At 48.5% G+C, this 18,520-nt stretch overlaps 1 protein-coding gene across 1 annotated transcript in view; it reads right to left on the bottom strand.

Annotated features, from left to right (window-relative positions):
* ZFHX3 (zinc finger homeobox 3) overlaps positions 1-18,520 on the bottom strand; it is a 279,755-nt gene that overhangs the window by 180,292 nt on the left and 80,943 nt on the right. The window contains exon 2 of the mRNA XM_017539350.2: positions 1,645-4,418. Coding sequence (XP_017394839.1) covers positions 1,645-4,369 — 2,725 coding nt within the window. The 5' untranslated portion in view covers positions 4,370-4,418. The remainder of the gene's footprint in view (positions 1-1,644; positions 4,419-18,520) is intronic.

The following is an 18,520-nucleotide window of genomic DNA, read 5'->3' as shown; positions in this document are numbered from 1 at the left end:
AAAAAAAAAAAAAAAAAAAGCCTCGCTTTGACCCGACATGAACCTACCCATGTTCTGTCTTCATTCCACCTCCACTGTGCTTGATTTGCTCCAAGCTCTACCTTTCAAGATTCTACAGCTCCTTTCGATTCCTACTGTTTTTTTAAAAAACAGAATACTGATGCCCATCCCCCGGCATGCACAGTTCACCCTGGGGACAAGTAAGATCACCGGTGCTTGTGCACCCACAATTCGCCAGTTGGTCCAATACCTTCAAATCATTTGGTAGTGGACGATCAACAGGCAAATGTCTCAAAATGGAAAAGAAGATTGAAGTACCAAGGATTCAAAACTGAATACAGAGCAAGAAAAAGAAATGGAATGCTTGGAACTATAACTCATTGGCGACAATTGGCACTAAAACGCCACACACAAAAAAACTTGCTAACTAGTAAGGCCTGGCCCCCTGTAGTCTAAGCCATCCCAGAGAAAGGTTCTCACTGACACTCTGTTGCCAGAACAACCCATCCCCACATCAGTAATGGTATATTGCTCAATTCAGGCCACTGTCACTGATCCCACGAGGTGCATTAGCAGGGTCAAAGGATGGGGAGCAGGCAGGACTCTGTTTGAGGCATACGGGGTGGAGGCCTGAGTGGCCCAATTATCGGAAGCTTCTCATGAAACCCATTTGTAGATTTTTTTTTTGGCAGTAGAAGTTATCCTCAACATGGCTGTGGTTCTTTCTACATAAAAACTCAAAATTTTCGGCATCCAAATCCTACACTCTTGGTCCTATTCCAAATATGGTAAGCCAATTGGTAATATTTTGTACCTGGACACAAAGCCAAGTTAGCTTCTATAAAGGATAAGTCATTCTTCCCAGCAACAAAGACTCGCTCTGCTAACCAGGATCTAACTGCTATCAAAAGTTAACTTTCCTTGATGGGCAATTTTTACCACTTACTCATTTTTCATCCTCACAACCCTCACAACAGTGCCACCAGAACCATTTAATTCCCAATTAATTCCCAACATTTTAATCACCAAGTACTCACCGAAAACAAGTAAGAAAAAAAAAATCACATCTCTTTCATCAAGGTCCTCATAAATACACAAAGAACTCTGAGAAGTCTATCTGGGTGGTTCCCAGCTCAGCAGAGACTCAGCCTTTGGTTATGTGAATAACGTACACTCTGAGATTATTATTATTGAGATGACTGTCTCTATTCATATCACTGAGATAACTGTCCCTATTCCTCTTATTGAGATGACGGACCCAACTACAGTTTCCTGTAAGTTTCAGTAAATACTTGATGAAACCCCAAAGTTTTGGGCGATTACAGTGATTTTTCAAATTGAAAAGGAGACCAAGAAAGAGAGAATGGAACAGAAAACTAGAGGAAACACTCGCATTTTCATCCTGGCCCTACGTAGCCAGAGTACCATCTTATCTCTTTTGAATGTATAAACGCTTCCATATGGACAGACCGAGTTCAAGGGATCCTTGAGAATAAATACTTGACTGTGAGACACTCCAGTTTACACCGAAACCACTCGAGAAGACCAGAGTCAACTGAATCCACAGGACTATGTCAGCCTATCCACTGCTCTCCCCAGTTAAATGCCTACCATGGAAACAGACAAACACGGAGTCATCCTCACCTAGAGCCGGCGTCATGGCGGCCATGGGCCCGGCGGGATCCAGCTGGAATCCACTCATCATGAACTGGGCGTCCGAGGCCGCGTTGTCCATCTTCAGGTTGGGCAGGTTCATGTTCTGGGCCAAGTAGTACTGGTAGAGCTCGGCCTCTGCAGGCGAGGGTAGGCTGCCGAGCCCCAGGTGGCGGTTGTGCTGCATCTGGGTCATGTTCTGCTGCAGTAACATCATGTTGTGCATGTGCTTCTCGCTGGTCATGTGGATGCGGAGGTTCCTGGCCACGTTGGTCTCGTAATCGCACACCTCGCACCGCCAGGTGGGTTTGGTTTTTGGTTTGGTGGGCGAGGGGGCCCCGCAGGAGCTACTGATGTTGGCCGCTGCCGCCGCCGCAGCCGCCGCCGCTGCTGCCGCCCCAGCAGTGTGACTGAAGACCTGCTCCCCGCCTCCGTTCTGCAGGTTCTGCATGTTGTTGAGATGCTTGTCGGACTGCATATGAATACTGAGGTTGCCTTTGGTCGTTGTGGAGTAGTTACACACCTCGCAGCGGAAAGGCTTGTAACCACATGTGTAGCTCTCGCCTCGTGCCAACCGGGGGTGGGGCTGCCCGCTTTTGCAGTAGACGCAGGAGCCCCCAGGCTCCGGGTGCTTCTCCTTCATGTGCGCCTCCAGGGTCTGCTGGTACTTATAGTGCCAGTTGCACTTGGGGCACTTGAGTGTCTTGCACGAGTTACGAGAATGCATCATGGTCATGTGGCCGCCCAGCGAGCGGGAGGAGCCCAGGACCGTGTCGCATTTGGGGCACTCCACACCACTCCCCGAGGGGCACTCCCCTACCCCAAGCTCGCAGAGGGAGCCAGCATGCTGGTGATGGGGGACGAAGCCCCCATCATCGCCCTCTGTGCTTTCATTTGGTTCTGGTGCTGTGGCATTGTCTTTATTGGCACTTTCGTCAGCGAAGTCCAGCCTCCTGCCGCCCTCTGCCACATTGGCCCTGACGCCCTCACTGTTAAAGCTTAAACGATTCCTCCTGTTCGCACCATCAAAGACAACAAAGGAAGAAGCAGAATTAGAACTAGTAGAAGCTGTGCCCCTCGACAGGGTCTGGAGCACGTTAGGCATTAAGGGGGAGTTAGGAATGCTTTGGTTTGAGAGAGCAAGGTCCTTTTGGCTGCTACTACCTGCCGTGGCCCCAGCCTCCTCGTGGGGCCTGTCCTCCAGTTCCTCGTCCAACTCGCTGGGAAAGAGTCCTTTGCAACCCTCGTCTTCCTCCTCCTCTTCCTCCTCCTCCTCTTCTTCCTCCTCCTCCTCCGCCTCTTCCTCCTCCTCTTCCTCCTCCGCCTCCTCTTCGGCTGGCTCTACTTTCTCAGAGAAGCAGTCCCCGTCGCCCGCTTCTTGCTTCTCTCCTTCTGCTGCCCCAGAGTCCTTGCCCTCTGAGGATTTGGTAGGACTGGAAGCCAGAGGCCCCAGGGGGACTGAGGTAATGGGGGTCTTCAGGACCGAGCTGGTGAGCCCACCAAGGTTCAACAGGGTGCTGGGGGTCAAGAGACCAGCCTGGGGCTGCTCAGGGCCCACGGTGGAGCCGGCTGGGAGAGCTTCCTCCCCTTCCATGCGAATGCCACTAAATTTACCATAAAAACTGTGTCCGGGGCCTATGAGGTTAGCTGTGGAAACTAAAGGGTGTTGAAAGTTTTTGTTTTTTGGTTCCAGAAAACTTACAAGGGGTTCCTTGTCTTTGCCGATCCCTTGGATGATAGCGGAGATGTTCTTATTGCTAAGAATTTTCCGCTCGTCTTCGCTCAGGGTCATTCGATGGTCATGCACCGCGTGGGTCACAAACGAACGGACGTACCCGAAGGAGAGCTTGCACAGGAAACACATCAGGATGGGCTTCCTCTTGCCGTAGAGCACGAAGCCGTCGAATTTGGACAGGTCCACATTGTTGGGGACATCTTTGGCTACGCAGGAGCTTTTGGCAGAACCGTCGCTGTTCAGGTAATCCTTGTTGCTTTTGTGTCGCACGTCAAACACGCGGAAGCTGTGCAGGACGGGGCTGAGCCCCGCCAGGGCTGAGGTATTCGGGAAAGCCTGGTCTGGGCCCTCAAACCATTTCCCGAAGGATGAGGCTATGTGGAAAGTGTTGATGATCTGCGGGTACACGGGTGCAGCACACGAAGGGTCCCCTTGCTTGCCCCCCGCACCGGGGAGAGAGTTCAGGAAGAGCGAGGGGAGAGGCCCGCTGCCACTGCTGCCACTGCTGCCACTGGCACCCCCGCCCTGGGTCAGCTGGCTCAGGCTCTCCACAATGTAGGCAGAGCCGTCTGGCTGGTAGACGATCTCCCCGGCCAGGTTCTCCACGTCACTCTCCTCGTCCCCCTCCTCGCCGGTGTCGCTGGCGCTCTCCTCTCTCAGGGGTGGCGGGGGGCGCGCGCTGGGGCAGTGGTGCTCCATGTAGGTCTGGAGGCTGGCGAAGGAGGCCGAGCACTCGTTGCAGGCGACCTCCTTGCTGGCAGGCTCGGCAGGGGGCCCGGCCGACGCAGCGCTCTCCGCCAGGCGCTCATTGAAGGGGGCCCTCAGGCTGTCCAGGGGCCCATGGCTCTCGCCTGTGGACTGCTCCATGCTACTGGGTTTGTCAGGGAGGTGGGTGCTGTTGAGTTCAGTCCATTGCTGGTGCTGAGGAATACCGCACCCATTGTCCTTCCCCGAGACGACGGGCGAGTCACAGCCTTCCATGGTAAGGCCTGCGTGGAGCTTTCATTGCACCCAGTACGGAGGATCGGACCTGAAGAGCGGAGGCAAGGGGGGAGGAGGGAGAGGGGAGAAAGAGAGAGAGAAAGGAAAGAGGTTAGGAGGGCCGAGGCTGAGGTCCCACCGCACGGAGCGCTCTAAGAGGCTGCTTCTGTCCACAACACCCACAGCGCGGAGACACGGGGTGGAGGGCAGGCCTGGAGACACTGCCCCATACCGTACAGCACACAGGCCGTGGCGCAGCCAGGTCCACAAATGAGCGGGGGACATGGGGAAAGCGGGCCAGGAGCAGGCCTCTTTGGCTTCGAACTGTCACCACTCTGCCCCAGGACTAGCAGGAATTTCCATTCTTTGCCAGCAAAGCTTTGATGGGCCACCGTGGAGAACGGACACATCATCTCTCAGCCCCCCATGAGGTCACAGTCACAGCCCTGGCACTATGGACAGACCACACAAAGTCAACCCTGGCTCCCCGCACTGTCTGTGGATCAGGGGAACACAGGGGAGGGCTGAGAAAAGGAGGGTTCAGTGTCCCCAGAAAAAGGATGGTCAAGTGGGATACGCTCATGGATTTAGAAAAGTTGCCGCCGTCGTGTTTCTGACCATGGGTCTAGTTTGAGAAGTTCCAAGAAGGTGGGTGAGGACCCTGAGGTTCACAGAGCAGGCGTGCAGGCCTGGACGCACTCCACAAAGTCCTCTTGAAGTCTGGGAAGCATTGGTCCCATTTTACAGGCAGTAAAACAGAGGGGCTTGAATCTAAAAACTGGCCCAGTGCTAACCTGACGACCGTGAAACAGAAGAGAAGACGAGTCCCCAGATTCCTGTCTCCTCCAACCCTGCCAGTCACACTCCCTGGCCTGTGCGACTCCACTGACTTCACACTAAAACTACGTAGGTGCAAAACATGAGCTTGGTATTTCCAGCAGCAGTGGACCAGCCTCTGGATCCACCAACTCTCCACTCCAGCAGCTTCTATCTGGCCCTGGCTGGAGGGAGCGCGTTCCCCACGTGCTTGGTGTTTTTTGCCATCAAAGATCTGAGCAGCAAGCCGAGACAGCAGCTGGGCTTGGAGAGACCCGGCTCCACACCTGCCTCTTAGTTATTAGTCGCTGCCCAACCAGCTGTCCCTCAGCCCGGGGGCTTTTCCATTTCCGACTCCAAAGTGCCACTGAGCTGAATGTGCCCTCTGAGACCTCACGTCCCTAGGGAGGGAGGCATCAGATCACAGCCACTGCTCTGGCGGTAACATCATCGCAGGGGCGATTATTCCATCTGGCCCTGCTCCTACAGGCAGCCCAGCACCTTACAGCGCCCTGATCATTCACCCATAGGTCCCCGGCTACCCTTCCCTGCTGCTCCTCCTGGAGAACATGTGGCTGCTTCTCCACCCACCAACTCATTCATACCCGGCCGGTAAAGGTTTCAGCCAGGCTTGATCTCACTTCCCTCCCCCATAGCCCCCATCTTCTCAATCTTTTTTTTTTCCATTTCTTGATTCTTGACTGCACAGTGAGCCAACAGCTCCCCCTCGGGAAAAGATGGGGAAGGCAGGTTTACCACAAGTCTCAGGAGAAATAACTTTGGAAGACTGAAGCCATGCTGTGTCTCATATACACATGCAAACACACACTCCTATCTTCCATTTATAACCTCAGATTTTGCAGCCACAAAGTTCCATGCTCCTTAGAAAGGACATACTGACTGAAAACAGGCACTAAACCAAACCAAACAGCAAATGCAATGGGACTTCCCCGCAAGGCTGAGCCAGGATACAGGTGAGACCCCAGGGTGGCTCTTCTTAAGGGATGCTTCTGACTGGCTGGATGACATCTGATTGACAGCTTGGGCCAAAAAGGTTGGCAGGCCTGGAGGGGCGGGAGGGTTAACAGCCCGATTGTAAAATCAATGTCATAAATGCTTGGTAAGTTACAGGAACATGCGGGAAGAGGGGGCCACAATTGATAAAGGAGAACAGCTTTGATGCTGCACCAGGGACTTGTTTATCGACAGCAAAGCCAATCTCCTCTCCAGCCTGGGCTGGGTCAGAGAAACCTGCAAGCGTTTACCAATTAATTGGTGGGCTTTTCTTGCTCTGTTCTTATTCCTCCTCCTCTTCCACAAACTATCCGGCTAAGGGGCTGGGAGTTTAAAAACCTCCCTTACTTTGTTTTCTCCTCCAAAGCAGAAGATGTCAAGAAAGAATGACATCGTACCCACCCATGATGGTGGCTGGTGACCCCGTGGTGGTGGCGCCAGAGCCCACTCATCCACAGGGAGAGGCAGCCATGAGGACACAGGTGGGAGAGGAGGAACCCGCTTCAGGACTCTAGCTACCTCCTCTGGGCCTCCTTCCCATGCACACTGGCTGCGACCAGCAGGCCAGTCTGCAACCTTGCCAAACAAAGCGTAGTTCATGCACTTGTGGCATTATACTCTCCAGCGAGCTTGTGAGACACACACTCTCTCCTGCCCCAAGAAAATCTGCATTTTCACACCATCCTCAGGGACCGCACACTCAACTTGAGGCACTCTCTGAGCACAGCTCTTCTGTGTTTCGTACCTGTATTGCTAGGAAACCAGGGAAGGTCGGTCTTAGACTCCTCCTGGTCCCTGGGAGGTGCAGGGATGGAGATAGAGAAGAGGGGGACCTGTGTACAGAGATCAAGAGTTCTCTCCAACCCATCCCATCCTGTGGCTTGAGGGTCTCAAGGCATCTACCACTCTCCCACCCAGCCGGCTGTTTCTCTCTCACTGTTTATCAGCCAGTCAATAAGAAAAAAGGTAGTTCTTACTTAAGAAGGCAGAAGTCAACTCCGCAGGTCGATCAGCACTCTGTCTGTAAACATGGTTTCCCGTAAAATCAATGGTCTTCAGTTACAGAGGGCAGCCTGGGAATCCAGTGGGTCCCCGCGCTTTTCCAAGCAGCCCTGCCATCCTGACAAGTGCACCTCTCTTCAGGCTCCCCCCAGGCTCTGTGCCCCTTCCCAGTGCTTTCCTAGTGCCAGGGCCAGCTCGCACAGACTCACACCCCTCCACCCTTCCTGCAGCCCCCTTCTCTGCTGGTGATACCTGGAACTCCCTCTAAAAAACGTCCAGGTATTCTACTCCCAGCCCCCAGTGTTATACTTAACACAGGCTTTATTTAAGAATTCAGTTAGGTTTTTTTTTTTTGTTTTTGAGACAGAGTCTCACTCTGTCACCAGGCTGGAGTGCAGTGGTGTGATCTCAGCTCACTGCCACCTCCACCTCCCAGGTTGAAGCGATTCTACTGCCTCAGCCTCCTGAGTAGCTGGGACTACAGGCACGCACCACCAAGCCCAGCTAAATTTTTGTATTTTAGTAGAAACGGGGTTTCACTATGTTGGCCAGGATGGTCTCGATCTCCTGACCAGGTGATCTACCAGCCTCAGCCTCCCAACGTGCTGTAATTAGAGGCATGAGCCACCACACCTGGCCTCAGTTAGATTTTAACAGAGCACATCTCTCCAATGAGAAAGTTAAAGGGAAGCTACAGGAATGACCTAGCTTGCTCGCTCTCTCTGCTTAGCACTTACATCTGCCATCGGAAAGGTAATCTAGTACAGAAAAATTCCAACACCTTCATCAAGCACCCCCTCCAGACCCCTGCTCATCTTCCAAGCTCCTTGGAACCACCTGTAAAGCCCACTGCATCTTTGCCAATATCAATCTTTACTTTCAAAGATTGTTTAAAAGGATAAAACACTACCCTGTTACCCTGTAACTCCCTATTAATTAAAACATTCGCCTCCCTCATTATAAACATGTGCTTATGACAGTTTTATCCTTTTCCTTTAAGGCAGGACTAGGTAAAATCCAACAGTTTCAGGGAAGCTGGGGTGGGAGGGGAGGGGTGCAGTGATGACGAAGGGGAGGGGGTTCCTGCTGTTGCTCCAGCTCCCAGAGAATTAAACATGAACAGTCGCACCGTGTAATTTTAAATTGTTAATTAGCACAGGGTTAATTAGGCGGTCCTTTCACAAGAGGCTGTCTGGTAGGAAACCAAGAAGGGAAACAAAGGGGAAGGGAGGAAAAACAGAGAAGAGAGACAGTGAGAAACTGGTGCCTCCACACATATGCCACGCGGGATCACCCGAGAGACATCAGCCGGTAGGCGAGGATACCTGTTTCCCTGGGTGATCCCCTGCTCTGCCGGAGGGGAGGCAGTGAACACCGCCTTCCCACAGGCGACCAGGCAGCATACATCAAAGGCCTCAAACATGCAGGTGCCTACCCCTTGACTTGGCAATTCCCCGTTCCAGGAGTTCATCTTAAGGAAACAACCCAAGCAATGCATGGAGACATAAGATGATTCATCATAGCATTTATAACAGGAAAAAAAAAAAAGGAAAAAATTGGGCAAAAACAGGGACCCTAAATAAATTACAGTACACAGAACTCCATATGTTGTTATAAATATGCTTTCTTTAAAAAAAAAAAAAACTATTTTATAGGCATGGGAAAACGATCATACAGATGCTGAAGGAACAAAGCACAGAGAGGTATGTAGAGGAGAATATGAGATTTCTATTACAATTTTTACAATGGTGAATTCTAGGGAATGAGGTTATGGGTGACTTCATGTCCTCCTTTGTGCCTTTCTTTCCCAAAGCTCTTTAAAATTAAAACCATCACTGAGGCAGGAGGATTGCTGAAACCCCAGAGTTCAAGGCTGCAGTGAGCTATGATCGAGCCTCTGCACTCCAGCCTGGGTGACAAAACAAGATGTAATCTCTTAAAAAAAATAGAAAAAAATATTGAAAACCATCATAATGGAAGTCATCGCCTAATCAATTAAGTGTTGTGTGAAGACTCATGAGTACAGCATCACTTTGATCCTCATAACCACATTATGAGATAGATACTATTTTTACCCCCATTTTAGAGATGGGAAAACAGCCCACAGTTATGCAGCCCAGCTGACAAACCAGGTAGCATGAGTGGAGGGTCTCTGCTCTCAGGCACTGTTTTCCTTTGTTTGCAGGCTGGAGAGCAGTGGCGGGATCTCGGCTCACTGCAACCTCCACCTCCTGGGCTCAAGCAATTCTCCTGCCTCAGCCTCTTGAGTAGCTGGGGCAACAGGCGACTGCCACCATGGCCGGCTATTTTTGTATTTTTAGTAGAGGCAGGGTTTCACTGTGTCAGCCAGCCTGGTCTCAAACTCCTGAGCTCAGGCCATCTACCCACCTCGGCCTCCCAAAGTGCTGGGATTACAAGCGTGAGCCACCGTGCCTAATTCTCAAAGAGAACACTAGAACATTCCTACATCTCACATTCACATTCGGTCTTTAGGCACCCAGGGACTGTCCTAAGGTGACGGGATCCCAGGACTGCTCATGTAAAAGAACACTGGCAACTCACCCAAATGCCCTTTTCTTGCTTGAAAGCACACTGTTTTACTTGGATATCTTTAGACAGAGGATAAAGGAGGTAGGAGAAGCTGCTGCAAAGAATTGAAATGTCCAATATCCTGATTTTTAAAGAAAGACAAAAGGCAGATTCCAGAACCTACAGATCAGGAAACATATTCATTCATTCAGCATTTAGTGAGCATGTACTATGTGTCAGATGCTACAGAACCCATGATAAAAAGGTCTCAGCTTACATTCTTGTGAGGAACAGGGACCACCAACAAATACACTTAAATAAAAGGCAACTTAAAACAGTATCAAACAAGAAAAGGAACACATCGTTTTGGAGAAAGTATCAATGCCAGAGTGACTTTATGGATATGGATATACTTCAAGGATATGTTGCAAAGTACATACTGGGAAGTTCTTCATAGTTCTCAAACAGATTCAACAGTTGCTGGAAAATAATTTTAGGGGGTGGGATGACCCTGAGAAATTAGCAATTAGCTGTAGGTCCAGTAAGAAAACCCACATAAAATAAACTCAAAATTAGCCTTACTCAGACTTAATGATCTGAGAAATACAGTAAAGTATACTTTTGTATCTTAATAAGATAGCACTGAATTTATAATTTCTTTATATCCAGGATGGCAAAACGGCTTTCAGATAATAAACTGTGGCAAATTTTATAGCCGCCTAATGATGCCATTACTTTAAGCATCAACACAGAGGTCCGTGTGTCTCGGGACACGCCACAAGGCTCTATCTTGTCCCTACTCAGCTGAGATCACCAGCTTGAGAAACAAGACCCAGCAGACACCCACTTGCAGCGCTTATCAAGCTCAAGGGAACCATTAAAATGCTCAGTGGCGGAATCTAGACTGAGAAAAAGATCTTCACAAGTTGGAACGACAGGCCCAAACTAACAGGATGAAACTTTAGAAGGAAGAACATGAAGCCCTACATTTAACTTCAGGCAATCTGCTCAACCAATAGCAGATAGAAGAGATCTGCAGTCTTAAGAGCTCATGAAAACAATGATAACAAAATATCTAGGGGTCTTCCTTGATGACAAACTCAGAGGAGGCCCGAAGCTGGCATGGTGGCCAAAGACGTCATGAGGCCTCTGGCACCAGGACTACTCTGTACCTGTTGGAGCTCAGCAGGTCCACAGCCCATCGCTTTCCTCTGTCTGCACGAATAATGTCATGAACCACTGCAGGGAATCTCCTAAGAGAGATGCCAACAAAGATACTGTAGCCTCACCGGAATGGCTGAACGCCCACAGCTCAAGGGTGCAGGAAAGAGAAGTTCCGTGCACGGCAAGACTGCCATCCTCGGCTGTATGAAACCCTGCCTGCCACATCCAAGAGGGTTTGCTTCTATGGTTTCCACCTAGTTCCAGGTTTGAATTAGGGGTAATGAGGGGACTCTATAAGAATGAGGCCGGGCGCGGGGCTCACGCCTGTAATCCCAGCACTTTGGGAGGCCAAGGTGGGTGGATCACGAGGTCAGGAGATCGAGACCATCCTGGGCAACATGGTGAAACCCCATCTCTACTAAAATACAAAAATTAGCTGGGCATGGTGGCACACGCCTGTAATCCCAGCTGCTCAGGAGGCTGAGACAAGAGAATCACATGAACCAGGGAGTCGGAGGTTGCAGTGACCGAGATCACACCATTGCACTCCAGCCTGGTGACAGAGTGAGACTGTATCTTAAAAAAAAAAAAAAAAAAAAAGAATGAGAGGTGGGGTCACTATAAATGAGAATCTTTCTCAACATCATCATAGTTGCTAAATGGAATGTTTATGCTGTGAAACACCGCACTCTGTGGCTTCAGAAATGAAGAAGGGGATTGTGGCTGTGTCCAGGAGGCCTCTGAAAGGTGAAGATTCTCCTCATTCCTGGGTGCTATCTGTGGGTCTGTCTGTCCCCACCAGGAGGCTGTGAGCGGCAGGAGGTCAGGTTCCCCGTGTCCTTCATCTCTGAGTCCTCCACATCTGAGATGTAATAGGTGCTTAATAAAACAATGGGGGAAACAGGAAAAAAGATGCTCCCTGAATCCCTTCCTTTTCTTTTTTCTCTTAGTTTAAGAAATGTCTGGTGTAACCATTCTCCACGAAATGGAACTGAGGCTCCTTGGAGAAATAGCCAATTCTTGGGCTAGAGCAGGAAAAGTACAAGATGGGCTCAAAGCATCTTCTTGTGCTCAGAGAATGAGGAAGATGTGTCAAAATGACCCAGGAGCAGGTTGGAGGGGTTCCCACTGGCCACATCAGGGACAATTTGAGCAAGAAAATTTGGATCACGAGGTCAGGAGTTCGAGACCAGCCTGACTAACATGGAGAAACTCTGTCTCTACTAAAAATACAAAATTAGCCAGGTGTGGTGGCGCATGTCTATAATCCCAGCCACTTGGGAGGCTGAGGCAGGAGAATCACGTGAACCCAGGAGACAGAGGTTGTGGTATGCCAAGATAGCGCCATTGCACTCCAGCCTGGGCAACAAGAGCGAAACTCCATCGAAAGAAAGAAAATTAAGGGACAGTAAAGGATTGCAACCCAACATATAACCTAAGAATCCCTAAGTCCCTACTTTAATAAAGGAAAAAAGTAAGTGTAGGAGAAAGGACAGTTCTTCCACAGGGTAAAAACTCAACTTTAATAAATGTAGAAAAAGATTATGAAGTGAGAAAATCACCATTTGGTAACCATTATCATCATCATCCACTCAAGGAAGAATCAATGGGCACCAAAACTAATGGATGAAAGTCTGAATAATAACAAGTTATTTACAATCTCAAAGTCTCTCCCCACAGAATACTTCTAAATTATAGCAGGAACACACACACACACACACACACAACCACAGTGGAGAACCTGGCAGACATCACCTTCAATGAGTGATCAAAGTTCACATGGCCAGCAATAAGGCAAACAGACATCATATGCCTCCTGGTAGGATACACCAAGAAGAACACAACATCCCTTCCCGGGTACTCCTGCCAAAAATGCAAAACTGGAATCTAATCATGAGGGAACATCAGGCAAATCCAACCGAGGACAGTCTGCAGAATGTCCTATGCTCTTTAGAAATGTCAGGGCCATGCGACAGAGAGACAGACTGAAGAACTGTTTAAGACTAAAAGAGACTAAGAGGCGTGACTAATGAATGTTACACATAATCTGGGATCTTCTTTTCCCCTAACAGACATAACTGGGACAAGTAACAAAATCTGAATAAGGTTTTATAGACTGGCTAATAGTGGTATATGAATGTTAATTTCCATTTTTGTTGTTGTTGTTGTTGAGACAGTCTTGCTCTGTCGCCCAGGCTGGAGTGCAGTGGCACAATCTTGGCTTACTGCAACCTCTGTCTTTCAGGTTCAAGAGATTCTCCTGTCTCAGTCTCCTGAGTAGCTGGGACTACAGGTGCCCACCACCTTGCCCAGCTAATTTTTTTTATGTTTTTAGTAGAGACAGGGTTTCACCATGTTGGCCAGGCTGGTCTCAAACTCCTGACCTCCAGTGATCTGCCCGCCTCAGCCTCCCAAAGTGCTGGGATTACAGGCATAAACCACCACACTGGCCTTATTTTGCAATTTTGATAACTACAGTGTGGTTATAAAAGAGAATGTCTTTGTTTTTAAAGATACACACTGGTATATTTAGAGGTGAAAGGGCACGATGCTTTCATTTCCAAGTGGGTTAGGGAAAAATATGTGTGTGTGTGTGTGTGTGTGTGTGTGTGTGTGTGTGTGTGTGTGTACACACACACACATATACACAATATATATGTACCTACATATATACAGCAGGAATATATGAGATAATGTTACCATAGGAGGAGTCTAGAAGAAGGACATGAGGATTCTTTGTTCCACTGTTACAACTTTCCTATACACTTGAAATTATGTCAAAAGAGAAAGAAACGGTCCAGAGTAAAAATTCGACATAGTAAACCCCCAAAACTACAAATGAAGAGTCAACCCACCCTGACATGCGTATCTTTAATCTTTACGTGAAATTCATTCCCGGCAGAGCTTCATAAAAGGAAGTGGCTGCGAGGCTGGACAGGGAGGGGTAGAGACACAAACACAGAAAACTGGTCTCCCCCTCCTCTGGCCAAGAGGCTTCTAGGTGGAGCATTCCAGTTGGAGAAGAAAAATAAATAGCCATTCCAAGTTGGGCGGAACTTCACGTCAAACAGCACTGAGCCATCGCCCTGTGACACCCATGATCCTGACTGTGGGCTGATTTCCCTAGCTTAGTGAAAAGTGATTCTAAGGAAAAGGACAAGGGCAGCTCCTGCAGAAAAGGAGGAGTCCAGCAGCCCCCAGAGTGTAAGCATTGTTAAATCCAGACTAAAAAGTATCAGAGAGGAAAACACACTACCATGAAGAAACTATCCCCTCACTAACCCCACCTCCTTAAGAAAACAAAAACAACAAAAAAAGGTAATCCAGATTCCAAGAGAAGGTGAAACCTCCTTCAAGGGTCAAAGAAATAATACCTGCATCTGTTTAGCTTGGAATCCACTGAAGAGCCATACCCAATTCCCTTCTGCGCTTTCTACAATAACAGCGTTTGTCTATCGCTGCTGCACAGAAGTCAATACGTGTTAGGCCATACATTGGTGATTCCGTCTGCCTGGGAGCGATTTCCCAGCAGCCCTCAGGACTGTTCTGCAAGTGTGGCCAGGTCAGAGAACACACACGTGCTTCAACAGGTGCCTTGTGCTGCCGGAAGTCCAGTGCCCGGAAGGCCCAGAGAATCGCCCAGGCCGTGGGCCTCCATGTTTGCTAATAAGTGCATCTGTGCTATTTCCAGTATGAACATAAATCAGCCTGGAAGTGAAAACTGCTAGCTCAGCCCATTCTGCAGGGAATCCACAGCCACCACGACATTCTGGATACAATGGAGTCATGGAGGGGAACAGGAGGGAGTCGTGAGACCAGAAGCAGAGCCAGGTCTAGGAACCCAGTCTGTATGTACTTAGAGAAATATATATATATATTTTACTATATATATAAACATACCCAGAGTTCAACAACCATGAATCAAAACCAAACCCATGAATACAATAATAAAAAGCAACACAAACATATATTATTTATGTTCTGCCTTGTTCTAAACAGGGATTTGGGGCAATCTGGACAGCTATGGTAACTGGATCTCACAGGTGGGTACATAAGCATCCATCCTGAGTCACATGGAGGCCTTTCCACCATATTCAGAACAGGAAAGACCAGCCTCATGTGCCCATCACTGGCTTGACTGGTGCTCCTGACCTGGATTTAATTACCATAAAGCACTGATCCCCTCCCAGATTTGTGCCAGAATCTCCTCTCACCAAATACCATCACTTTACCTGACTGTACCAGCCCACCCCGCCTACCCAGCAAGTCTGCAGCCTACAACCCAGATCATCTCCTGGCACCCTCCTGGCTAAACCAGACATCTTCCGACACTAACCATAACCAACACTTACACATTTCCTTTGCCAGCATTTCATCTCCTCCTAATTTCCTCGAAGTCCCTCTCAAAGACCCCATTTGTGATCTCTCTCCATTCTTGTTATTGGGCTACAGGGCAAAAGCTAAGAGGCAGTGTAAAAACATACCATCTGGCCCATTTCAGTTTCAATCTGGCATCTCATGATGTCAAATTTATTTTACATAACATCTTATGATTGAAGTTGTGGGAGTTCATTATTTTAAAAATTTGGGTATGTACAAAAAGACTCAGCAGCTCAAGTTAAAATCACCAACAATTCCACGAGCTGGAGAACCACTGCTAGGTAGGTAGTTTTTCAGACTTTTTCTCCTCTGCACATTTACAGAGACAGATTTTCCTTACCTACCTTAGATCACACTGCTCTTTATGTAGGCTGCCCTTTTAATGCAATTTAGTTAAGAAATTTTTCCTATGCCATTCAATATTCTTTATGAGTTAGAACTAATGGCTGTATAGCATCTCATACACATTGCATAATTTCCACCAAATGCTATTATGAGACATTCAAACAACTCCCAAAATTTTGCTGTCCGTTTTTCAATAAGGACCCTTAAATCTCTGTACACACAACAACAACAACAACAAACAGACAAACCAAGTAGCAGCTCTAGTACGTCCACCCAGTTGAACCAAGCATGGTTTTGAGCACTGTATTTTTAAACAGGCTATTTCATTTGATCCTTGCGGCAGCCCATTTTACAGATGAGGAAACCGAGGCTTAGAGAGTTGGGTACCTTGACCAAGTTGCATGCTAGTTTAATCAGCCTCTGAAACCAGGTAAGCATCCCTTATGACTCTAAAACCAGGCTCTTACTCATGATGTTCTGTCTCTACTGCCTTAGGATGCATTTCTGGAAGCAGGGTTGCTGACTCAAATGCTAGGAACATTTAAGGCCCTCTGGAACGTGCCAAACTGTCCCCCCAGGAAAGTCCTTCCCACTCCTGCTTGCACGGGTGTGTGAGCATCAGTTTTGCTACACCTTCATCAACAGTGAGTATTTTAACTCACATTCATTACTCGTAAGGCAGAACCCATCTACGGATATTTACTGGCAGTGTACATTTCTTTTGTGAATTGCCTGCTTTTTCTTTTTTTTTTTTTTTGTCAGGGAGTTTCGCCCCGTCACCCAAGCTGGAGTGCAATGGCACGATCTCAGCTCACTGCAACCTCCACCTCCTGGGTTCAAGTGATTCTCCTCCCTCAACCTCCCGATTAGCTGGGATTACAGGTGTACACCATCACACCCAGCTAATTTTTTTTTGTTTTTAGTAGAGATAGGGTTTCACCATGTTGGCCAGGCTGGTCTCGAACTCCTGATCTTAGGTGATCCATCCACCTCAGCCTCCTAAAGTGCTGGCAGTACAGACATGAGCCACTGTGCCTGGCCTTGCTTGTTATTTCTATGGCAGATGTGTGTTGTCCTTTTCCGAGTGAGTAATGAGAAGGTTTTGCAGGATTTGACTGGCGATCCCTCCCCCTTGAGTTCCTATCAGTCCACCATCCTATGAGCTCCGGGACAAGAGAGAGTCCGACCTACTTACACTGCCAGTTCAGAAAATGTTCTCTGTCTTTCAGATCTCAACTCCTTCCAGAGAGTGGACTCTGTCCACCGCTTCCTGCTTCACTTGCTCCACATCAGTTTTCCTCTGTTGAAGTGAGGTCCCCCTCCTTTATGTGATGAGAAAGGGTCAAATGGCATCAATACTTTTCAAGCTTGGTTGTGCAATGGAACCCACTATGAGGCATAATAAAACTACACACACATGTCAAGCCCCAGCCTATAGCACAGGAATAGCTCTCTGAAGGCTGGGTATCTGCTCCAGAGGGTTAGAAGACCCCATGGCTCCAAGATTTCTGTCCTCTGTCCAAAGTCACCAGTGTCCTCCTGGTCTTGGTCAATGGCTGCTCCTCTTCTGCTTTAATCTTCAATCTCCCCTGCATTCAAAACTGCTTCCCCGGAAACCTTGAAATCTTCCCCTACTTTGCTTCTGACATATTCTGGCCCTTCTCCCACCTCCGTCATCTCTACCTTGCCTGTCACTCCCCATTCCTACAGCTCTCCACGGGCACGTGTTCCACTTACTGGATAAAATCCTCTTATTTCAAGCCACAGACATCTCTCCTCTCTGTTCTCCTACAGCATTTAAGCGTCATCACACTCTTCCCACTTGGCTCTCTGCTCTTAACTCTGTACATCAGCTAACTTAACTACTTCTGTGGTTTCAATTACTGAAATTATGAGTTGCCTCCCAAAACAAAAATTTCCATTCCTGACTTAGCACTTGAATAAGCGTCTCATACTTTCGGAAGACCAGAAGAGGTCTGTGCATGGCTAGCGTTCCATCAGCCAAGGCTCAGGATAGCGCATGTCTAAAGGGCACTCCCCTTTATGAAGTTAATAAAAGATTTGTATAAAATTAACCTAGGAAAGGAATCCGACAGAAGGAGGAAAATAGACACTGTCAGTGGAGTAAAGGTATGGCAGGGGTGAGGTGGGAACAGAGAACCACTGGGGATACCTATCTAATGTGTGATTGTAACTGTATGGAGCCCATGGCATGACGACGTGGAACCAGCTCATTGTTGGCCCTGGTCGCTCTGGAAGAACTTTTGGCACCACCTGTGCAGGCAACAGAAAGATCGGTCTGGGTTTCCCAATGTCATCTTCATTCCCATCCTTCCCCAACCAAGAACCAACTGCCAAAACACATTCAAACTGAAACTCTCCAGAGTGGTTTCAAATCATTCTAAGATCTACCCCCAACACTACCATTCAATCATCTGGGTCATTTCCCACCAACTAGGACTCCTCCCCATCATCTTCATATTCTCAGGCAGTATCAACTCTGTTCCCACAACCCCAGGCCCTTTGAATAGCCTTTCTCTGCCTTAACACTCATCCAAACCTGGGACATCCTTAAAGAAGCACAAGATCAAGTTTTACTTCGCCAATACAATCCTTGCCTATCGGCCAGGTGCGGTGGCTCACACAACCCCAGCACTTTGGGAGGCCGAGGCAGGTGAATTATCTGAGGTCAGGAGTTCAAGATCATCCTGGCCAACATGGTGAAACCTACTAAAAATATAAAAATTAGCCAGGCGTGGTGGCAGGTGCCTGTAATCCCAGCTACTCAGGAGGCTGAGGCATGAGAATTGCTTGAACCTGGGTGGCGGAGGTTGCAGTGAGCTGAGATTGAAACCACCGCACTCCAGCCTGGGCGAAGGGTAAGACAATATCTCCACAAAA

Source organism: Cebus imitator, unplaced genomic scaffold, assembly GCF_001604975.1.
Source record: "Cebus imitator isolate Cc_AM_T3 unplaced genomic scaffold, Cebus_imitator-1.0 Scaffold118, whole genome shotgun sequence".
Taxonomy (NCBI): Eukaryota; Metazoa; Chordata; class Mammalia; order Primates; family Cebidae; genus Cebus; species Cebus imitator.
The sequence above is the reverse complement of the archived record's forward strand: the minus strand, read 5'-3'. Positions and strand labels throughout refer to the sequence as shown.